We start from the raw sequence: 24,134 nt of genomic DNA on the forward strand, positions 1-24,134 counted from the left end.
TCATGAAAGTAGCATGTCTGCTTTTCTTGTTAGAATATATATTTTTGTAACATTACAGTGATTTATAGTGGGAGTTGGAAGTGGAAAATCTGGTTTGAAGTGAAATGAAGATTTGCATAACAGCCACCTGAATAAGAAAAACAAAGCTCATCTGGCATAAACTAGCAAAAAGTGCAGATTTCAATATGTGGCAGTTTACCTATGGCTCGAAATCTAGTAGGCAGCTTCTTACAAGTCTGGCTTCTGAATGATGCTAGGGAAAGCACCAGATGGGTTGAGGACGGTTTATGAGATTTATATAAATGCAGTTAATCTGGGGTTAGCAATGAAACCTTGAAAGAGTTATTCTAACAAAGTCATCCTTTTATCTGGTTTTAATCCAAGCTTTATAGCTCAGTTGGACTAAGGGAAAAATCAGGGTCTTTATAGAAATCAGGTGGCTTTTTCCTTTGCTGTCTTACTGTGGTTGTCTTAAGGCAATTTTCAAAATAGAGAATTCTGAAAGTTCTTAACAGATAACTTTGTGCTGGCTTTTGGGGTGTGCTACCATCGTGTGATCGTAGACAACGGCAGTAATATATTAATATTCAGTTCGGAAATTGAAAGGGAACCAGCATGGCTTTATCTGAGAAGAAGGAAATATGTGGTTAAACGGTTTTGGCTCCAGTCTTAGGTGGTTTCCATTCCCCAGAAAGAGGAGAGGGGGAAAAGGAGTCTAAATTCCTTTCTCTACAATAAAGGAAAAAGTGCCAGTTTGCTTTATTACGTGTTTTAATGAGAGAAAAGTTCCTGCATAAGCACATGTGGCTTTCAGTGTGAATTATACTGAATTTCAGTGATTATATGGTAACTTCAAAACTCAAATGGCTTGTTAGGAAATTCACCCTTTCAGAGTGAAAAATGTTTATTATCTGGGTTTTGGTGCTGGTAGGAATGAAAGCCTACTGAAACCAGTGGTCGAAGGGCTCAGATTGAGGAGCAGAGTACCTGATGCCATATCATGCAGGGTCAGGCTGCATTCTGGTATTTTGTGAGCTGCTTTATCAGCTCAGATGCTGGTCCGTGTGTCTGGAGCTGATAATAGGCATTGGCAATCACATCAGCTCTGCAAACTTGTTTCCCTTACGTCCCCCTTGACTTCTGATGACTTTCATAGCATTTCCAGCACTGCTCAGCCTTCCAGGCTTGACTTAAGGCATTGGTATTAAAGTACCAAGCCCTATGCAGCTGCATCTGACCTTCCTACTGTGTGCACTGAGATACCTACAGCTGGCATGTTGTGCACTGACATCTGCAGGGACCAGGGTGCAGAACAACTGCTGCTGAAAGATGGTTGGACTAGATGATCTTGGAGGTCTTTTCCTACTTTGGTAATTCTAGGATTCTGTGGCAGTCAGTGCCGGCATAAGGTTCCTACACAGATAAGTCTATGGAAAGTCCAGGATTACTCTTGATTTCCTAGCTATTTGTTGGGCCAAAGGGTTGGAGAACTGGAGTGAAAGGTAAACCCTAAGTGAAGATCAGCAAATACTACTTTGTTTTTGTGAAAGGTAACTAGTACTGGGGTACAGATGGACTGGTCTTTGTCACAGGACTGTTTGAGTGGGAAGGGACCTTGCAGGCCGTCTGCTCGCCCTCCCTGCACTGAGCAGGGACACCCACAGCTCCATCAGTGCTCACAGCCCCGTTCCCTGACCTTGGCTGTCTGCAGGGATGGGGCACCACCAGCTCCCTGTGCAGCCTGTGCCACTGCCTCACCGCCCTGACTGTAAAGAACTTCTTCCTTAGTCATCCCCTTCTGTCTTTAGCCCCTTTAGATACTGACAGGCTGCTCTCAGGTCTCCCTGCAGCCTTCCCTTTTCTGTGCTGCACAGCCCCAGCTCTCAGCATGTCCCCTTAGGGAGATATTCCATCCCTTGGATCATTTTTGTGGCCCTCCTTTGGATGCACTCTATCAGGTCTGTGTCTTTCTGTACTGAGCACTCCCCATCTGGACGCAGTGCTCTAGCTCAGATCTCACAGTGCAGAGCAGAGGGGCACATCCCCTCCCTCCCCTGCTGGCTGCTCTGCTTTGGATGCAGCCCAGGGTACAGTTGACTTTCTGGGTGTGAGGACACACTGCTGCCTCATGTCCAGCTGCCACCCACCAGTACCCGCAGGTCCTTTTCAGTAGGGCTGTGCTCCATCCTTTTGTCCGTTGACTTGTACTGATAGTAGGGGTTGCAGTGACAATTTTTTACCCTAATTGTTCAGATCCCTTGTCAGATTTAGGGCACTTTTTCCTTCTTGAATGGTTCTACCCTCTTGGAAGAGAATTATACTTGATTCTAATGGCCTCTTTAACCATCTGTTTTCCACTTCTGAACCAATTAAACGTATCACTTAAATTTATGGTATGCACATCATTTATTGCCTGTGGGATAAATGAGTGAAGACTGCCGGAAGGGAGTAATGTTGTATCTGGTATGACTGAAATGATTAATCATTATTGAGCTACTGTGCATTGTATTAATTGAAACTTCTAGTGTATGTTGGTTTGTACTGAGATACCGCAAGTTGCAAAAACTAAGCTCAGTGAGCAAATCTCGATTCTTTTTTGCAAGTAACATTACTTGTTTGTCAGTTGGATTTGTGTTGTTTTTCTCTTGCCTTTCTTCCGCTAGTGTTCATGTTGTTAGCTGCATAGCTTTGTTGTTGTTAGCACAGCTTTTGCACAAGGAAGATATACCTTCCCTCTGTACAACCTGTAACTCTTGGCCCTCCCTTTCTGCGCGGTGATCTGAGCTGCCCAGCATGGAGCTGAGCAGGCAGGCGCAGTCAGCATGCTTTGAAGTGCCCCATAGCCCTGAACATCAGTTACAGCTTGCTGCTGAGGGCTTGCCAGAGGATGAATGTAGAGTGATTAGGAGACTCGGTGTGAAATTTCCCCTGCCTAGCTGGGCCCTTTCTGAAGACTGTATTTTGAATGTGTAGGCAGCCCTTACATTTGGAACGCGAGCTGCCCTGTGAGCATGGTTTGCCTCTCTGGCAATTCAGCATGGACGAACTTCTGTTTCGTGAGTGGTAAGACTTGCCAATTAGGCTGAAATAACCACTAGAGGCTGATATTATTATTATTATTTTTCCTTCATGATTTGGATAATTTAGCTATGTGAGTTGCTTTTGGGTTGTTTTTCATTCTTTCTGTAAGACTGATCTTATTAAATGGAGGGTGTTAAACTTGTTTAGTGTTGTCTTTGCTTCTTTTTAAATTTCCTGTGTGGAGATAATCTCTGGTTTTTAGGAGGGGAAATGCTTCTATTTTAAATCGCTGTATCATCTTCTGTTACCTAGTAGGGCATTTTGCTTGTGCGCTGTTCTTGCTGCTGTTCAGGGCACTGTGCAAATTGAAGCCAGAGCTGCATTTGAAAAGCCTTTCACAAATGCTGGTGTACAGAAGGGAAGACTATTATTTTTAGCGTGGTGTGCACATATAATGGATTTCACTGAATTTTGGCTTGCAAAGTTGAGGGCTGAAACTGGTACTTGGTCCTGATTGAAAAAACTCAGATGTGCAGTAAAATGCAGTGGTTTCTGGGAGGAGGAGAGCATACTCATTCAACCATTTAAATGTGCTGCAAGGGATCTTTACTGTCTGGCAGCATGCCGCTCTCCTTGTGGCACGAAGGTAAGCTGACAAGAGAAGCAGTTAGTTTGGTTTGAAAGCAGTAATGAAATTCTGACCAAATCCTGGTGCATGCCAGTTTTTAGAATGAGAACACAGCTCAAATTTATTCCATCCAGTGTTGCAGGCAGGAGTTACTGCGTTCATTTGATTATAATGAGTTCTTGGAAAGGAGGCAAGGAGAAGCTGTTAAGTGGAGTTTCATGTTACCAGTTGGCTTGGATGTTCTAAGAATATAGACAGAAGCTTTCTGCATGATGGTTTTCATTGCACAGGCATGTATGTAATGCTTTTAAATTTATAGCAAATGTTTTGCTTTTATTTCAGGTGTACTTGAAGGCACCTATGATTCTCAATGGTGTCTGTGTAATCTGGAAAGGCTGGATAGATCTACAGAGACTGGATGGTATGGGCTGCCTGGAATTTGATGAGGAGAGAGCACAGGTAAGACAGCCTGCCTAAGCTACTGTGCCTTGGATGTTCTTCCTCTCGGGGGAAAACGTGCAGTCAGGTAACAATTGCATGTCCTAATTTGTATGCTTTCAGATTTCACTTAGTGTACAGATTGCAAAGAAAACTGGCAGTACAGAAGTTCAGAAATAGGTGGTTGTAGCTAAACTGGTGTAATCGGAGCAAAGCGTTGGGAGTGGGAGTAAGCTGGAGATTACAACTTTGTGATGCTTCTTAGGACTGTTACTATGCTACGAAGTAATAAATCTGAAAGTATTTGAGAAGCTATTAGTGTAGCTTGAAACAACTTAACTGGCAAGTCTTTTCTAGCTGATTACCTTTTTTCTTTTTCTTTTTTTTTTTTTTGTCAAAGTAGCCTTTTTGTTTTGTTCCATGATGGAGAGGGGAAAAAGCAAGAGAGGTACAGGGTGGGGGAAGAGTACCAGGAATGGGGCTTTTTTTTCCATAACAGTGGTAGGCAACTTTGTTAAGGTAGGGCAGCTTCTTTTGAGAAACTTACTTCCCATCTGCTGCCTATGCTGAAGTAATTTTTTCTAGCAGCTGAATCTTTGGATGTGCACAAGAACAAGAGTAGACTCGGAGGAAATCAATTTTTAAGTGTGTTTTACTTATATAAGCTTCACTTGTACGTCTGTAGAGTTCCCTAATTTAGTCAGACTTAAGATAGACCTTGTCTGTTCCGTTCTGCATCTCCTTCTCAGCCATCCTTGGGGTTTCCCTTTTAGTCATAGCCACAATTGGTCACTCTTTAACAAGTAGGAACCTCGTAATTTTACTGAAATGCAAATAGCACTTCTCTGTTGCACATGTGCAGAACTGGAGGGCATATTGATTAATTTGTCTCTATTCAAAAGCTGGAAGTATTCAAATGAGTCTGTGTGGAGATGTGTAATTGCAAGCTTTGTGGAGACTCGTCTCCCTCAGACTTAAAAAAAACAGTTTGTACATTAGATCATGTTCTCGTGAATGTGTTCTGCCTTAAATACAAGTACTGCATATCAAAATAGTGTCTTTGAAATAGTCACAGCTCTGTGACTGTTTCTTCAAGATGCCCAGAATCAATGGCAGCCTAATCTGAGAACAGTCCTTCCACCTTTTGTTTATCTGCAAGAAAAACCACGGAGCCAAATTTTCCTTGAATGGTGTTGTTAGCTGCACACTCACTTCTTCCAGGGCTGAGAGTCAGCATTTGGGACAGCTGGGCTTTTGTTACACCAAGGTTTTCTTTTTAAGAAAGCCAGTAGCTTCTGTAATGCCATGGATTAGAACTCCACTGACTTGCATGTTACAGTCAGATATAGTCCCCTGAGGACTGTGCAAGAAAAAATGCCTTGGTCCATGCCTGTTATATTTGGTACGTGGTGCTAAGTCGTGTGACTGAGCTAAGGCAACTGACTGGGCTGTGTGCTCAGGAGCTGATAGTGTCACTCTTCTCTAAAACCAGATAGATCCTGAAAGACCAGGAAGGGTCAAGTGACCTTTGGGTTCCATTCTTCTCTTCTAATTTCATGATGTGTTTTTGCATGCTCTGGGATTATTTTGGCTTTCTGATACGTACGCTGTCTTAACAATGTGGAATAATGTTTCACAGGTGTCTTCAGGGGATATTTGTGCACTAAGCATGTGATTTGTTGTTCATTATTTTTTGAGAGGGAATTTAGGCATGCTCTCAGTTGTCAGTGCTTTCTTCTGTTTTAAGTTCAGGGTGCTGATCTGAAAATACTATGCACTTATGTATTTAAAGAGATATATTTAAACTCAATGCCAAGTGCATAATCTATTTTCAATTTGTGCTTCTGAGCATCAGCGGTTAAGTTTATGTTAAGTGCAAGTTAGACAAAAAAAAATTAATGAGAATTTGAAAGGTGATATGTCAGTTATATTGGTCTGTGTTTGTTAGTATTGTAAATCTTTTGCATTGTTTTGTTTCTCTTTTCCTTTATCTGTCATGTGCTTCCTTTCTTAAACATGTTTTAATATTACTGGTGGCAATGGAACTAGCTGCTGACATTGATCCCCATATTATACTGGCGTCAGTGGGTTCAGGTGCTTCCAGCTGTGCAGCACAGTGCCTGCAGTGCTTCTGCTTTTCTCACATGAGTCTTAGTGGCATTTGCTGTCCCCTTGCACACCACCCCTGCTGGTTTTGGGAAAGCTCGCTGCATAGCACTGTAGTGCTCTTTCATTTTCCTGTCTCTTACCACTTCTTACTAGTACTGGGATCAGATACGTTTTCTTCTTGTTGCCACAGTTTTGAAATTCCATTTTTCAGCAGGTTAAAAAAAAGTCTCAGGAAGGAAGGCCACATGCACAATAAAATACTTAAGTTGTAACTTTTAAGCTACTGTTCATTCTATTTAATTCACAGCAAATGAATATCTTCCTCTTAAGCAGCCTTGTCTTCTGTTACTGGGGGCCTTGTTTCCAGCTGCTTTGTTCATCCTTCTGTTGGACTAACACAGTGCTTGGGTACCTTCTCCATCCAGCACTGCAATATCCCTCAGTTTGCTGTTTGTCTGGAGCCTCATTTAAAGACTGTTTTTGTCTTCAGTACTTTTGTGTGTCTTCTGTAATACAACATTCTTGCTGTGTAGCTTCTGTAGTTGAAATTGTTCTTATAAAGGCTTGCCCTGCTGGGCTGTAGTGGTGGGTACTTTTGGGTGTGAGTAAGCAATGCTTTTGTGGGTTTTGTTTCCCTGGCTGAGGGGCTGTTTTGCCCCATTCTTGTATTGATATGATTCATGTTTTGCTAATTCTTTTCATTAATGGACTCCTGTCAGATGTGTTGCTCCTGAATAAAACTAGGGCGGATGGGTGATTGGGTTTCCTACCTCCAAATTTGCAGGGCTGTAATTACCAAATTTGGCTGACGTTTGAAAAAGGGTAGTTAAACTCCTGTTGTATGAGTTTCAGAGAAACTTAGTTTCTCTTGCAGTATATCTTTGAGGCCAAAGCAGGATCTTTTAATGTATATATATTTTTTTTACTTAAAGTTGCGTTCTGATTCTTTTTTTTTCCCTTTCATTCAACATTAATAAGCCAGTGTTTCAGCTGTCACCACGTGTTCATTCTGGATGTCAACAAACTGATTCTTCTCTGAAATTCTAACTTAGGTTTTTTTTGGTTTACAACCATGCTTAAAAGATCTCCTGACTGAGGCTGTGCTGGCTTTTTATTACATGACCACTTCAAATGGTGGTAAAATGCAAAAATCTCGTGCAGAAAAATCTGCTTTCGTTTAGGTCTGCTCCCCCAAAAGCAAGAGGGTAACCGTATGTAGCTGCTGTACACCAGGAATAAGGCAGCTTCTCTGCGATCATCAGAGAGACAAACCTATCTTGCATTTTATCTCTTCTGTGTTACTAAGAACAAAATTACCTTTTACTATGAGACCTCAGTTGCTACATGCTGCATGAACATTAAGGTAACTATAAAGGGCTGAATTCTGCTTTTAAAAGTAAGTCAGGCTTCTCTTATAGGCAGCTTTAAAGATTGCCTTTTGAGTGCAGCTTTCTGGGGACCTGGGTGCAGTTATTGACTGGCAGCTGTTTGTCTCTAACTGTGCTAGGCCACGAGGGGCACTCATTCACATCAGTTCACAGAGTGCCTTCAAGGGAGTGTGATGGTGCCCTGGGCAAAAAAAGCAATTTAACGTTCTCTCACACTAAAGATGTTTGAACTGAAATTAAAAAATTTATGCACTTGGCCCCTCCGTGTATTAACATCTAGTTGGTTTCTCACAATGTTTTTGTCCTCCAACAGTCAAGGTTAGATTTTTTTTTACTTTTAGGTGAACTGTCGGCTTGAAAATAACAAGTGTACATGGGAACGATGAGCAGAGTTAGCAGTAATTATAGCTGAAAAGTTAGGAGGAGAGAGAAGTAATGCTGTTTATCTCTTACTGTCTTCTTGATATTGAGTGTTAGTTTATTAAAGGTATTTTAGTGCATAATCTGCCCTAAAAAAAGAAGAAACGGGGTTGATGAAAAACTAAAGGTTTCCTCTAGGTTGCATGCACATGTATAATTAAAAGCAGTGGAATAGTTTCTGCTTCATGTTTTTCAGCTCAATTTAGATTACTTAAATATGTAAGGCTTGTAAATAATGTTCATATTGGGGCACCTTCAGCAGCTTTTGATGAAACTGAGGATTTAATTGGTCTGTAACTTGGATGTAAATTTCTAAATGGAAAGTAATTAAATTGCTGTTGTATAATGTGTGATGCTAATGGACTCTCTCAGTATATCTGTGAGTATTGTCTTCAGAACGACTTTTGTGGGGAAATAAAATACATTGCTGCTTTCATTTAACTTCTGAGAATTCCTAGCTTTCAGAAAATTTCACTGCATTTAAAATAACTTCTGACAAGCCATTCTCCTTTGAAAATGTATTTAAGTAATGCCTGTAGTTGCACTGTAGCTTTGGCTACCTCTGCTGCAGTGATGAAGGTAGGTAGTAATTCCTTACCTTACAATTAGCAGTTTCTAGAACCGATCTGTGATCTAACTGGTTCTGTAAGACGTGCTTATCTTTGCTGTCAAGCGATCCCTAATATTCAAAAGAAAATGTTCATCTGATGGAAATGAGGATAACCTTTTGTGTCGCTTTGTGTCGTGTGGTTTGGTAGCAGGAGGATGCATTGGCACAACAAGCCTTTGAAGAAGCTCGAAGAAGAACCCGCGAATTCGAAGACAGAGACAGGTCTCATCGGGAGGAAATGGAGGTGAGGGTTTCACAGCTGCTGTCAGTAACTGGTTAGTACTTTCCCAAAACTTAAGATTGTTTTTATTAATTTCTGTGTATAATGTTGTGGATTTTATTTGTTGTCCAGTTTTGTCACGTGTAAATTACAAAATGTGTTGCTTCTAACTCTTCTTAAAAAAAAACAAACACAAAACAACACAAAACCAAACAGTTCCAAATGTTTGAAGTCTTGTCAGGAATTCTGATTTCTAGCCTTTTACTCCTCTCTGTAGATGACCTTGTTTTGTGGGTACTTGAGCTGCAAGGCTGTACTTGTTTGCAGAGCTGCCACATCTCTGGCAGATGTGGGGGCATCTTTTGCTCTGTTCATCTCCAATGAATGCAGAGGCAGCTTAGGGAAATGCTGGCAGACTATTTTGTAGCCGGTTATTTCACGTTAAGGGAAACATTACCACTGACCTTAATCACATGCTACAGTCTGCTTTCTTTTACAGGTCATGCTTTCTTTTCCTTTCACTGGTTCTTAATGATCAGGATTCTTACTCCCCTCCTCCATTTCACTGCTATGGTTCTCACTACCCTGTGCTTTGCTTCTTTAGGGCCCCACAGTCTTAAATCTTTTTTTTATTAGAGCAGAAATTACTGGGATTAAGAAAAGAGAAGCCAGAAAAGGGAATGGAAACCAGCTGCTCTAAGATGTTAGAAAGACAGGAGCTGTAAGAGGATGAGTGATACATAAGGAAAGCTGGCAAGTTAAGACAGACTGTAGGTTAACCAGAGACAAGGGATGAAACTGAAGGAGTTTGAATTTGTCTCCCTTACTAACTTTATTTCTTACTCCCTGTTTAATCAGTACGGTCTGACCTGAATGCTAAGATGGCTTGGGTTGGAAGGCACACTGAAGATCGTGTAGTTAACACGATGTTGTAGTCTAGTTGCCATCCATCAGCCCAGGCTACTGGAGTGCCCATCCAGCCTGGCAGTGGGCACCTCTAGAGATGGATCATCCTCGGCTTTGCTAAGCAGTCTGGGTGAGGCTGTCACCACCCCTTGCATAAAGAATTTCCTCATAACATCTGATCTAAATCTCTCCTCTTTTAATTTAAAACTGTTTCCACTTGTCCTGTTGCTATAAGACAGCGTAAAAAGTTGGTCTCCCTCCTATTTATAAGTTCCCTTCCCAAGTACTGGAAGGCCCAGCTGCCTCAACCTATCTTCATAGGGAAGGTTCTCCAGCCCCTTGATCATCTTCATGTTCTCCTCTGGACCCACTTCAACAACTCCATGCCTTCTTGTTCTGAGGGTTCCAGGCTTCGGTGCAGTACAGCAGGTGGGGCCTCACAAGCGCAGAGTAGAAGGGGAAAGCTGCCTCCCTGCCTGCAGCCACCCCTTTTTTGATGTGAGCAAACATGACCAATCTGCTACTCCTCATGTTTTTAGAAAACTTCATTATTGCTAAGCTGCTTGTCTTCTGGCTTCTTCACTGATAGTTGAGGTGGTTAAACAGACCCTTTTCTTCCAAATGACAACAGAAGACACTGAGCATGACAGTGAGAAGGGGAGAGAGACTCAGAGAATAATGCCTATCAACTTGGAAGAGATTGCTGGAGTTGTTCTTGCTGACACTGATGTGACCAGGTCAGATGTCAGCTGTGCAAAGATAACATCCTTGCCTTTGAAGCCTGTGTGCCCCTGAATCCTTGGAATAGCTGGACAACCTGGATCATTTTTGTTTCTGTTGCATCATCGCCAGAAACTGTGACTTCAAAAAGAAGGTAGAATCTTAAAACTGATCGTAGAGACCAGAGTCAGCTTGCCTTAATTTTAACTGTATTGTAGGAACTCAAATGCCAGCCTTACATCTTTTACCTTAATTTACATCAAGCTTTACTGTCCCCTTCTTATCCATTCCTGCTACTATGCTAACAAAATGCTTAAAGTTTGGGGTTGTTTTTTTTCTGTTTTTTCAGTTCTGTGGGGTTGATTCTTCAAGTGTACAAACCCCTTATGTGCAGCTGAGATGCACAGAAACTTTCAACTAACTTTGAGATTGAGGTAATATCAAGCATCTGGGTCTTCATAAGGGATGTCAAAGCTTGTGACAGTAAGAAACAAACATCCTTAGCCAGCTGCAGGAGCTGGATCCAATAACTTCTGAAAATTGTCTCTCTCCTTAATAGGACAGCAAGCAATTGTTATTAAATGATGTCGTTATTAGCTGCCAGTACCCATTTTTTTTCTTAAAATAAAAACAGCCATTGTCTCATCTCTGAAGCAGTGGCATAGATCACCTACAGAAAGGAAGAAAAGGACAAATGGATATCTGGAAGTGTGTTTAAGTAGAATAAAAAAGTTCCAGATTCAAAGTTAATTTGTGATGCCAAATACAGATGTCTTTTCAGTAATTGCAACACATTTTGTTATGTGTGCTTCCTTTATTTATTTGTTTTATATTGCTGTTCATGTTTTAATGTGTATAAGCACTCTGGACTTCAAGACTGCACGAAAATCAGAATCTGGGGGTTAGGGTATAAACTTACAATGCATTCCTCTGGAGGAGTCACATTTCCAAGTCAGGCATTGTTTGCCTGACTTTCACGGCAGTTGTATTGTAATGCAACATTCAGGCAGAATCAAATGAACCTTAATTAGGAAGCACTTAAATGAAGAGCTTGTGATCATCATAGAAGTCTGAATAGAAAGGAAGGGGTAACTGCGTTTGTGTTTGTTGTATTTTCCTGAATTTTCCTAGGCTCGCAGTGTTGATTGACTTGGAAACGCAGCTTGACAGTTACAAAATACTGCGCACGGTTTCAATAGGTCCAATTGTGTCTTTGGTTGCAGCGCAGAGATGGCACTGGAGGGTTTTTATAGGGCAGTTAGAAGTGGTGGATTCTAAGCATGCTGAGTGAATTTCGATTTGATATGCTCCCTACAGCATAGAGTTTGTAGCATTACATGTTTTGCTCTTAATAAAACTTCAGATTTTTCTTTCTTGCTAAGCGTGGCATGGACAGTGCAACTTGAAAGTACCAGACTTGGAACAGGATCTCATCAGCATTAAGGATTACTTTAGGAATTGCGACACTGTCTGCAAAAAGCAGATTTCCTACTGTAGAATTAAAGGCATTTCAGCTTAATAGAGACCAGATTCTGCTTCGATGGGGGAGGGAAGGAGAATCCTGCAGTATTCCACCCACTCCTATCCACTCCTATCCTAAACAGACGTGCCAACTCTTTGGAAACATTCATCCGTCCAAAGCCTGGCGGCATCTGAAAGTGATCAGATTCAATTCCTTATTTATAAAGCTTTCTGTAGGGAAAAAAAAATCCCTATTCGTAAGGCTCACTGTAGAGTTTTAAAACAAAGTTGTATATTCTTACCTAGGAGCGATCCCAGCGAAGCTTCTTGAATCATTCGAGTGGGGGTAGTAAATCGTTCCAAGTTGGGACGGTAAGACTTTGAAAAGAGGAAAAATAGCAAGTGAGTAACAACTTAGGAATAATTACTTTTCTGATTTTGTTTCCTCTCTTATTCGTAAACACACAAAAAAAACAAACCAAACTCACCCCTCAGCGTGCTGTGAAGTTTGTTTGCCCTCCTTTTGTCATGTAGTATGCTTCCTACTGAGGGCTTCAGTAGCACAACAGATCCATGTTTTAGTGAGGAAAGGAATGGTTGTGGCTGGTAGGTCATGCTCAATTTTTCCAAAAGTGGCTGTTTTGGTCCAGTTACAGCATTCGTCCCAACGTGAGTGAGGCGTTGTGCTGTTGAGTGAGAATGAATTCAAACAATTTGCTTCAAGTTTTTAGGTTTTTCCTAGTTGAATGGCAGTGAGGCAGGCACATCTCTTTATCCCTTTTTGTTGGCTGAGAGAGCTGATGCATGTTCTTCTGTCGGTGTGGTTTCAGCATGAATAACCAGAGTAGGGGTCACGATAAGAGGTGTTCTGTGGAAATTACTATGAGGCGGCTGCCTAGAAATGCCTGAAACTTCCAGTAAAAACTTGGCTTTTTATTCTGCATTCTGACCGTAGTAACACGGCACAAACTTTGCTATGCTGTCCAGAATGACTTAGGGAAGGTTTCAGCAACCCCCAGCTGGTGAGATCAGAAGCAGCAGCAGCTCAGAACCATGCTCAGCCCAGGAGGGCAGTGGGGTGGGGGCTGCGCACCGGAGCAGAGAGTAGGAAGTGGTGGATTCTCAGCAAAGTAACGAGAGGGGGATGTTTCTGTTACATTTGCCGATGCTTCTTGTGAAGGTTTGTTTTGCATGGACGAACCATGGCTTTAAAATGGAAGCAAAGTTATCTGAGTGCAGATTGTTCTACTATTACTCTTGTGCTCGGCTGATTGTGTTCTGTGGATTGCTTTATTTGGAGCTGGGTTGGATCCGTTCTCATTTTTCCAACACAATTTGCTCAACAGGCATTTTGGAAATGTACTGTTTCTCTATTCTGTGTTTTGCACGTTACTGCCATGCTTTTCATTTTAGCGACACTGCAAGGAGAGAGGCAGGGTGCTCTGCTCTTCCGTGCACACAGCAGCCCGGCAGTGTGTCTGTTTGTGGTCTTGTGCTAAATATAAATTACACTAATGGCAAAGCAGAACCATTTTAGGAAACTGCAGAAATTTCTCATGTTTTGCTGAGGAAAGCAATTGCTTTGATGGTTTTTGTTCTTTCTTTCAGTGGAAATCCCTGTTGATAGAAATCACCTAAAATTTCAAATGAAATAAAAACTCTCACAAAACTCTAAATATTCAGCCCTGTGATGGATCTGTGCACGTTGACCGCTGTGTGATGGGGATCAGGAGTTGAAACGAAAGGTGTTCATTGAATTGTGCTCAAGTTGTGAGCTTTGTAAATAAAACACAATATTTTATTAAAGAAGTGCAAACAGTTCACAACTGAAACAAAGTGAGGTAGGAGGGCTGGTTTTCTTCCAGGGTTCTAAGCCATGAAATTATTTTCCCTTCTTAAGTAAAAGGAAATTTGAGACTATCAGTGCAAACAAATGCCTTAGCAGTAGGTATTTTGGTCAAGCATAATTTGCTTCAGGAAAAATATAACATGCTCGTCGGTTTCTTTTTCTATTTGTTTCTTGGCAAATTCTGACTTGAGGTCCTGTTCCCTCCCCCCCCCCCCCCGAAAAATTCATCTGGAATGAGCTTATTTACTGCCCATTGTAAGTACTGTCCAAAATGATACAAAATGAGATGAAAATACTCTAAACATTAGTTTTTTGTGCATGGAAGAAATCCGAACTGTTACTTCTCTGTACGCAGTAGGTAGTGCAGTCTAAGGGTGTGCGGAGATATATGATATGTATGTATGTTCCGGATGCATATTGCATAATTGAGTGGAAAATATTAAGGCTGGTGTGCAGACGTGTGCTGCCCAGGGGGGCTGTGTGCTGTGAGCACCGTACCCATGGGCTGGGGGTGGAATGGCCACGTTGTGTCACAGCTTCTGACCAGCAGATTGTTTTTTCTGACATATGCATTCCAAAGCACTTTTTACAAAACTGTTTGTGCCGTATGGAATCAATGCTGGATATAGTACAGAGGAGGTCGATCTTGCAAATCAGGGAATACTGTAATATAAGCATCTTATTTCAGTCAATGAAGGTTAGAAAGGGGCTGAGCAACAGAGGGATACGGTCTAGAGGCAGTCAATATTAATTATAAATTTATAACCTCTGTACCAGCCTTCAAACAATGCTGCCTAAAAGGAAGTGTCCAAGCCTTTTTCAAGCTTTCCTATGGAAGTTAAATTTATCTGGTCTCTACTTAGCTCTTACAAGCTTCATCTGTTCACGAGCTTTTTTCCTTTATCAGCTTGTAATTTTAGTCTGGTTACCATTGTTGTGTACTGAAACCTCTGGCTTTGTGATAACTTTTAAGCAAAGATTAAAAAGAAAACAGTTGCAGTGATCTCAGGCAGGAGGGTGCATCAGGAATTGGTAACCGAATCGTGCACGGTTGGTGTGGTTTTGCAGCTTGGAATGGAATCCTGCCTGAGGTGGGTGGTAAATGGTTCTAATCTGGAGGCTTTGTCAAGAAAACTGTGTTTTGACTTTCAGTGAGCTGAAAAAGCGGTGAAAATTAATGCAATTGAAAATAATAATAATTGAGTATAGGGCTTGCAAATCGTTCTTTAAGGACTTCAGCCAACCATCCAGATCTCCTACCAAATCTGAAAGTGTTTTCAGATCTCCTACCAAATCTGAAAGTGTTTTCTTCTGTTTGATTAATAAAAATGGTGTTTGGTGTAGTTAAGAAAGGTCTTTCTCATCCCAGCTTGATGTAAAGAGGTGTCGGCACAGTGGGAGGAGCTGCTATTAAGCAGCAGCGCAGAGGAGAGCTTTCTGTTTCTTGCTTGATTGTAATGGGTCATTTTTCTAAGTATTGCTGTCTTTGCTTTCACTTGGTTGTTTGGGTGTTGTTTTTTTTTCTTCTTTTTTTCCCCTGTGGTTGTATGCTTTTTAGAAAAGTATCTGCAATGTATTCTCAGTTTTTTTTAATCCTTTTCAGAAGGTTGACAGTCCTTCTAAGAGAATCCAAATGTTCACTGTTTAGTTTTTCATAACATAGCTTGATCTTTCACTTATTTAGTAAATTATAGATGATAGATGCCAAGGCACATAATGCATCTGCTCTGGTCTGCTTCAGCAGCATGGATCTGCCAGAAGGCAATTAAGGAATGCAGTGGAGTTGTCTGTGGAAAGAGTTTATTTTGGCCACTCTTTGTGGCAGCCCTTCTTCAAGCTGTCTTCCTTTTCCTCCCTACTCTCCACCAGTGTCCCAAGTCCACGTGCCATGCATATAATTCTGCTGGTGATTTCACTGCCTAGCATGAAATCAGAGGTCCTTGATTTTTGACTGCTTATTTTAAGCAATTCATAGAAAGTGAGGCCCATTCTCATGGCAACCCTGTCCATCCTTTCTAAATTTACCTGCAACTTTTCCATTTCTGCTTTCTTAGAACTGTTGTCACGTAATGGGACTGCATTATCTTCTCTTACTGAACTTGTGGTAGAGGTTGGTGGTGGTCTTAAGTATGTCCTAGAGCTCTGTCTGAGAAGCTTCGGAGTTGGGATCCCCAATGCAGAGAGGAATCTCAGTGTACAGATTGCTCTTGAAAGTGACTCCCACCCAACACACGCACTTTTGACAAGTCATGTCTGAGGAGCTGCACAGGGTTTGCTGTGTGGTTTCAGGCCGACAGAATGGTGAGGGGTGTTACATCTGGAAACTAATAAGAGTTGGTGCTAATAAGAACGGCAGGAGTGTTTAGTTGCATTTTTCCATTGTTTTCATGAATAGAGTGTGGTTACAGACACTCAAACACAGGTTGAAGAGTTTTATTGACAGTGTTGAAAATGTGACCAACGTAGCATGGGGCTGGGTCAGATGGTTGGAGGGGGATGCTGGGCAGCGTGCTGGCAGCTGATGGAGCTGCTTGTCTTCCTCCTGAACTGCCACGATGCTGACATCTGTTTTACCCAAGTGTGCCCCAGTGACAGCAGTGAATGCTCCAGCACAATTGCTGTCCAAAAGAGTCACCATTCTAAGATGATGATGACTTCAAGCTATCTCACTTACTGAGAAGAAAAAAAATACTACTGCATCGCATTCTCAGAATGACTTTCAGCCCATACTGATCACTTTATACGTGAGCTTTGGAAGATTTCGTACATACACAGTTGAAGAGAGCATTAGTGTTAGAGCATTGGTGTGGATACTCCTTGCCATGGATATTTGCCTTGGTTTATCAAGTCAAATTGATTGTCAGTAGCTTCTATCTTGTCTGTTATTCCCCCGTTTCATCAGCCCATGAATTCAGTGTGAATATATCTAGACTAGAATGTTACAGGAGGTTTTGCAATATTTTTTTTGTTTCTTATTTGGTTAGTGTTTTTTCCAAATGCATTCCTGCAATTCTTTTGGTTGGTCATCAAGCTGTCTACTGCTTTAGAGGCTTGAAATGGCTTGTGGCCAGTTATAATTCCTATAATATATGCAGAAGCATTACAGAAGATTTGCATGGTTTCATGTGCTGAAAGCTGAGTGTTTTGGGGTATTGAAACTCCCGATGGTCCATCACATTAACTATTCAGTATTGGGGTATTCGGAAAGAAGCTGCCAGTGTTGGTTAAAATTCATTCAGTTTCAGGAGGGTCACAACTGTGATGGGATGTGTGTACTATTTACAGTTGACTATTTCATGAAGTGACAGCTGAATAACATTAAAAGTAATCCTCCTTCCAACTTAAAATCAGCATTTGACTGAAAAATGAAATACACCGAGGTAAGATGGATAACTCCTGTTTTTTCGTGACTCACTGTGCATGACTCATGGTAGGGCACTTTGCTTCTAATGGCAAAGATAGATGCATCTCTTTTAATTGAAGCAGGTCCCCTTAGTCTTTTGGAACGTGAGCTCATTCTTCATAGAGGTGCTTCTGCATGGCTTCATAAGGCATATATTTCAAAAGTTACAGCAAAAACTGCAATTCAGGGGACTCATTAGCTGTGCTGAGAGTTCTGGAAGGGCCCATTTTTACATCTCTAGGAGGAACCTCTGCCTTCCTGTGACAAACTGAGCAGAACCACCAGATGACTCGCACACTGGTGGTCATGTTCCTGCCACAAACGAGCGTTAAGAACTCTTGTGGCATTCCTGTGAAAGCTGTTTTTTACCCTTTGTCAGTGGTCAGAAATACCACCCGATTCCTGATGCTCTGCTGTGTCCTCACTGTCTGCACGCAGGGGGATTTCTCCTGTTCTTCACCGATGGTTTTAATTTTCAGATGCATACTGAGTGCTGCCGTAGTGGCTGCGTTCTGTGCCCCTGCACTTGGATGGAACAGTGACTGGCAGAACGAGTGTGTTCCATGTTTGTGCTCCTGCACGTTTGTGCCACACGAGTAAATGAGGGCTCCTGGGTGGGAGACAGCTGTCATTGCAGCACAGAGAAGTAAACCCCACTTACTGAAATGCAGACTACACCTTTATCCACATATGCTTCCTATGAAATGCTGCAGCGAGTGCTTTCAGTACGTTTGAGGGTGATTTGTCATGCCTCCTGCATATCACTCAAAGGGCAGGTCTGGCAGCCGTTCAGTAGTGGCTTCTGCAAGCCCTACAAGTAGCAGTGATCTCATGAATCATGTGAATTCTTTCATATGTTCTGAAAGAAAAGGCCACTTTCGGCAGAGCATAAATGTAACCATATGCCCTTACCTTGGAGTCTGTGCTGCAATTTGACAATGAAATTACTGTGCATTTGGTTTCTTTTCTGAAACAGCAGCTCTGTTGCTTTTAAAGCAGCAAAACAGCAGGAATGAACTCAATGGCTTTTTCTCCACTAAGTGTGAAAAGTGTGTGAGTACAAAACCGGTAACGAACTAGGTGGGTACCACTGGGATTTTGGCAGTTCCTTATTAACGAGCACCTGACTTTGTTTCTTCCTACAAGACATGGGGAGCAGTTAGAACCGGAAGAAATCTCGGTACAGTCTGGTCAATGGGAGAAGGATATGCAAAGTGGAACTGCTGTTCCTTTGTTAGTTTTAGTGCAGCTCTCAGTGCAGAAGTGTCTGTTTGGAAACGCAGAACAGCCACTATGTGTTCAGGAAAGTCTTTACATCATCACAGTTGAGCTTTCTCTTGAAAAAGAAATGGACGTGTGGGGTTCTTCATCATTAACTTTCCCATGGTTATGCTGATAGGCAAAACTGAATGATTTGGGTTTACGAATGTGAAAATCTCAATTAAATGCAGTCTTCTGCAATTCTGCACCTGTATGCACCTGTACAAAGAAAACAATTGCAGTGTCCTTTGGTTGCTGGAAGGAACGTGCTGTCAGGATTTAGAACCTCCTGCACTGTATGTGATGACAGCTGCTCATTTTAATGTGATCACTCGCATAACTGAGAAGTCTGTGTTTGTGCACCAGCAGTGATGCTGGCTGCTGCTTTTGGGGCTGCTCTGCATGTATGAGCACCATGTTGCTGGTCATACTGACTGAGGGAAGCATCAATAGAACAGAGTGAGAGGATGATCTGACCCCTGAATAGCTAAAATCCTGCATCAGTCCAGTTTCCATCCTGGATATGTCAGTGCAGTAGGTGCCATCTGTGGTATTCCAAATGACAGCCGTGCTTCCAAAGCAGTAATGGCAGTGTGACCACCAAAAAGGTCAGGAGGGAATATCTCTTCTGGAAATGTGCTGATGAGTACGGGAATGTATTCAATGAACTTTGTGCATCAGAATGGGATTATTGCGCAGCAAAGGAAAATGTTGCTTCAGTATTTCAATGGAAGAAGAAAGCAGGGCTTCTCCTTTCCCTTATGGCTGAAGCTGGCCAGTTGTGCTGGCAGCACAAAGTCAGCCAGAGGAGAGAGAGAGAGAAGTGAGCAGGGAAAGATCTGCATGCATTAGAGAGCGTGGTGTTGGCAGTGGCTGAAAGGCTTGGGGCTGGCAGCCACCCGCAGCCGAGCAGGGGAGGAACAAGCAGCGTGCTGTGAGCTGGGGTAACCGCTGCTGGCGGGAAGGCTTCCTCTGTGTCAGTAAGTGTGACTCAGAAGGGTTGGGAGCAGCGCAGAGCAGCGTTGTGTCACTGTTAGTCACAGGCTGGCTGAGCCGCTCGCATTGTTCAGTGGCACCGTGGGAACTCGGGGACCGCTCAGACTGCGAGCGGCTGTGGTAGTGCTGCCTGTGTTTGGGCTGTGCTTGCCTTTCACCAACGCACGGAAGGCTTTCCGAAGGAGAGAGGCGTCACTCCTGTGTCAGAGTGCTGTTTGTTTGAGCCTTTAGTTCTTTGTTTTTTCATTTGAGAATGCAATTCTGAAAGCCTGCGCTTGGCAACTCACTGTGGTCAGTGCAGCTTGTGGGGCTCCCTGCAGCGATGACTGCCAGCAGCTTGGAGCACAGCCCTGCTGCTGCTCAGGTTGAACTGATCGCTGCAGGCCAGCATGCCAGCTGTGCACCTCGTGAGCGTGACACCCAAGTGTTGGTACTAAAGCATTGTAAAGCACGGCTAGGATAGAGTGAGTGTTCCTAGAGCAGAAGCACCGCCTTAACGTTGAAGTCTGTGAATGGCTTTATAAGTATTTACTTGCATTTGTGTTTGCTGCTTTAAAGCATCCTGCTTGTGCGCAGGGAAAACTCAAAATCCTGGGGTTATGCCTTTGAAACAGAGAAGGAATATAGTGTTCAGTTGCAGAAGAAATGATGCGGTCTCACCCACAGTAAGGTCTCTGGTGGGGGCAGCAGGGGCTCCTTCTCTGCTGTGCCCTGCTGCAAACCTTCCTGGTGGGTGGAGGTCAGGTCCTCATTGCCTCAGAGGAAACAGCACACTTGTGATCCACAGCACGTGTCTGTGGGGATTGTTGTGCTGGGAGAAGTGGAGACACTAACTATGTGTGTGTTTGTTTGCCAGGCAGAGAGAGCAGGTAAGTGTTTCTTGCAAGCACTGATTGACAGTGACCGTCCTGAATTTCCTCTTTAAGTTGCTCGCCATTCAAGTTGTGTCAAAACCTCTCCTGATTTAAAGGAGAGCTGGTGTTACTTTTTTTTTAATACATCAATCATCAGCACCAAAGTTTTCTTAAGTTTGATATTACTGCAAACTTCACAGGTACATCAAATAGAACATATACGTGCTGGAGTAATACTGACAGAAAGTACGAGAAAGTTTGTCAATCTGTAGGTTAAGCTGTACTGTTCTGTTGGTATGTCTTTGTTCCTCAAAAAGCTAAATGAAATGTTTGCCACGTGCACATACTGAGGGGAGATCTCTTTGGGGATGATGTAACGTACTCTGCTATATTGGTATTGCAACCTTTTCCCCTGTCCCCCCGTAATCTTGATCCTGGATCCTGAGATTGTTTGCAGGAAAGGTTAACAGAAGATGGGAATCTCACAGCAAAGGAGCTGTGTTTTGGATGGAGAGACAGAAGCCCTGCCTTACTGCTCTGAAGGGCTGCTACTGACTGTCACAGCAGTGCTGCCAGTGCGTCAGCCTGGCTGCAGGAGGCCTGTGAGACTGTGTGCCCATGTGTGGGGCTGCTGCCCTGCCCTGTGCTGGCAGAGGCGCAGTATAGCAGGGGTGGTGGTGTTCTGCTCCCCAGAGGTTGCTGTTCCACAGGGGGGTCTATCAAACCCAGGGGAAAGGATGGTTCTGCTGTGAGAAATGAATGTGTCAGTTTCTGCTTGAAATGCAGTTTCTGGCTTAAAACTGTTTTTTTGACATGTGTTCAATGTGTTTATGAAACGAACTGATGATTTATGGGTCATTTTTTTTTTTTTTTTGATCCTAAACATGTGTTTATTACTGCAGGCAAGAAGACAACAAGACCCTAGTCCTGGATCCAACCTAGGAAGCGGCGACGATCTCAAACTACGTTAATCAGCATCAGCAATGCCATGGGTCTGCAACATGCATTGCTTCTACTTAGCAAAGGATTGAATAAAGACCAGAAACTGTGATAACTGGGTATATTATGGTCTGTTTCCTGACCTGCGGCAGTCAGAGCCACCGTGACCTGCCATGGTTTGCACTATGTTTGTTACGATACCTGCATTTCCCATGTTAAGCATGTAGCCAGTGGCAATTCGAGATTTTGTTTTTCTATGCAAACGTATTTTTGTTGGCACTATTTTAGTGAAATGGAAACTTATGCAGCTATACAAACTTTTTTGTTTTCCTCTCGACTGTAATAAAAATTGTCACTTAAAAATAGGTCAAGATATTACAGATTAAAATCTTCTTTTGTTTCTGTTTTGGTTTTTTTGTAAACTGCTGGAAGCCAATGCATTCCAAGCTTAATTTTTTTAATATGGGCTTTTGGAGTTCTGATTGTCTCTCTCGTGCTCCTGCTTTATTTTAGATATGCGTTCTTATCTTTCTTTTCAATTTCTTTCTACATTTGCAAGACCTTCAAAACTGCTGACATTATTTGGCGTTACTTCCAAGCTGAGCCCAGTGAATCAGTGCTGTTGGGGTTGGGTTTCAAACTGCTGGCCCGTCCGCCTTACAGTTGCAGTATTCTTCCAAAGTTCATCTGTTCCACTTTTCAAAACATCAAATCTGAGAATCCATATTTTCACGCATGAGTGCGTTCTGCCCTAAAATCTGCCTTGCGTTGTATCCAGTGTTCATCGAGTCGGGGTGGTTCTGGTACCGCTGTATAACGGTACCGTACTGAAACTCGTGGGAAGTCGCAGGCTGGCTTCTGGTTTATTCAGGGATTTCTTTAAACAGTGCTTAGGAAAGGATACTGCAACTCCACGGTTTGACCCAGCAGCACGCAGACTGGGAACGGAGGCGATGGGCTGCCGAGGTGATGTGTATGGAATGATGTTAAGATGGCTGCTTCGAGTATTTTTTGTATCTTACGCTTTTTGTAACGTTGTCCCAGTGGTGAGGGGCTGAGATGAGGCTGCGTGCAGAAAACCTCAGACCCTGCATAGAACGCTCCCATTAAATTGTATGCAAATGGAGGCCATGCCGCAGTGAGTGCTGTGTCTGCTGACAGGGTATGGCTGGGGAGAGCTGATTTGTGTGGATTTCCTTTCTTTCTTCGGGGGGGGGGGGGGGGGGGGGGGGAAGAGTTCTGTGCCACGTTTTTCTTTGCGTTCATCTGATATTTGAAGAAAATTGATTGGAAACGTGGAGTCATTTGGCAGTGTTAAAATAGGTGATCTAATCTCACTGTGTTGTTGGTGATTCCAAAGGCAAAAGCGCTGTACAGCTAAATCTGTATTAAATTCTATAAGATAAATGCGTTCCTCATTAACGGTGATGCAATGAATGTATAAGAGGGCTTGTGGAAATGGACACAGATGTCAACGTGAACCCTTGTATGTGAACCAGGCGAGTGTTTAACGTTCACTTCATGTCAGTAACTGCACACTGTGAGCATGCCATCCGGTACAAATATTCCAGTATTCCAACTGAAACGTGACTCAGCTGGGCGATGTGCTGTGCTCACCTGTCCCTTTGGCTTTTCCTCCCCAAAGAAATGTTGCTGAGGTGTTTCTGTTTCCCCAGCCCTGGGCATCCTCTGCCCCATGTGTGTTTTTGATGGCGTAGCCTGAAGATCTATTTTATAAGGCTTTCCTAACGTTTCAGACAGTGGTTTTAAGCCACGAGTACACAGGAAATGATGCTATCAGCTATTAACGTTGCCATCTCGGTGTAAATACCCAACCTTCCCTATCATCATTTAGCATTCTGCTGCTTCCGATATCTTAATGCTGGCATTAAGATCACAGCCCTTCCCTCTGCTGGTTAGCCAAGACTTTTTAAAGTGCATTTTAAGTTATTGATGCAATTTGATATTTTTCATGATTTCTATTTAAACTGAAGTTGCATCATCTTTCTCGGATTCATCTCCTGCAAGAGTTGCCTTAAGCTACAGGATCGCTTTCGCTACCTTTTGTGTTGTACGTTCAACTTTCATAATAAACTTCTGTGTAGCGAAATGAGTTGTTGTGAGGTCCTTTCTGGCACTGGTCTGCTGGGGTAGGGCATGGGGAAGTGGGCTCCCACTGAAGAGGGGAGCTAAGTTAGAGGTTCTTCACAGTCAGGGCGGTGAGGCAGTGGCACAGGCTGCACAAAGAGCTGGTGGTGCCCCATCCCTGCACACAGCCAAGGTCAGGGAACGGGGCTGTGAGCACTGATGGAGCTGTGGGTGTCCCTGCTCAGTGCAGGAGGGCGAGCAGACGGCCTGCAAGGTCCCATCCAACTCCAACCACTCTGTGATTAAAGGTCACACTGCTGTGGATGAGGAGACAGAAGAAAGGTGGTTTAAAGAAAGGTGTTTAAATGTTGAAGCTGAGGTGAAGTGACGAACCGCAGTTAAAGCACCGCAGGGCAGATAGATAGGAGTTACATCTAACTGTTACATCTGAAACTCTCCTGTAAAGCTGCAGGATTTTAGGAGGTAAACCTTAAAGCAGCCAAGTTGGCAGTGCTGATCACGTACCAGAATCACCTAGAGTTGTTTTAGTAACTTCAGACTCTGAAAGTGTTTCCATGTGGAAGAATGAGGTGTAACCTTATTTCATGCTTTTTAAAACCTGCCTGCAAATGGAGTGAAGCAGTGCCCGATACGCACCGCCTGCTGTCCGTGAGCCCTCTGGAGCACTCCTGCAGTTGGGAAGGAGTGAGCTCTGAAAACAGAACCAGATGCCGAGCAAAGTCACTCGTGTTCCTGAAGCTCCCAAAGATCTCCTGCCTGTTGCACGGTAACTCCTGCCTTTCTTTCCAACCTCTTGCAGTTAT

General features: G+C 42.9%; 1 protein-coding gene across 2 annotated transcripts in view; it reads left to right on the top strand.

The window, feature by feature from the left end:
- The window catches only part of CBFB (core-binding factor subunit beta), a 41,690-nt gene extending 18,361 nt beyond the window's left edge, over positions 1–23,329 (top strand). Inside the window, exons 4-6 of one of the 2 annotated variants that reach the window (XM_072346855.1) lie at positions 3,992–4,108; positions 8,763–8,889; positions 21,186–23,329. In XM_072346855.1, the coding sequence (XP_072202956.1) occupies positions 3,992–4,108; positions 8,763–8,889; positions 21,186–21,208 (267 nt within the window). In that variant the 3' untranslated portion in view covers positions 21,209–23,329. The remainder of the gene's footprint in view (positions 1–3,991; positions 4,109–8,762; positions 8,890–21,185) is intronic. The other variant, XM_072346854.1, reaches the window with a different exon arrangement.
- Positions 23,330–24,134: the final 805 nt, after the last annotated feature.

Source organism: Excalfactoria chinensis, chromosome 11 (assembly GCF_039878825.1).
Source record: "Excalfactoria chinensis isolate bCotChi1 chromosome 11, bCotChi1.hap2, whole genome shotgun sequence".
Classification (NCBI taxonomy): domain Eukaryota; kingdom Metazoa; phylum Chordata; class Aves; order Galliformes; family Phasianidae; genus Excalfactoria; species Excalfactoria chinensis.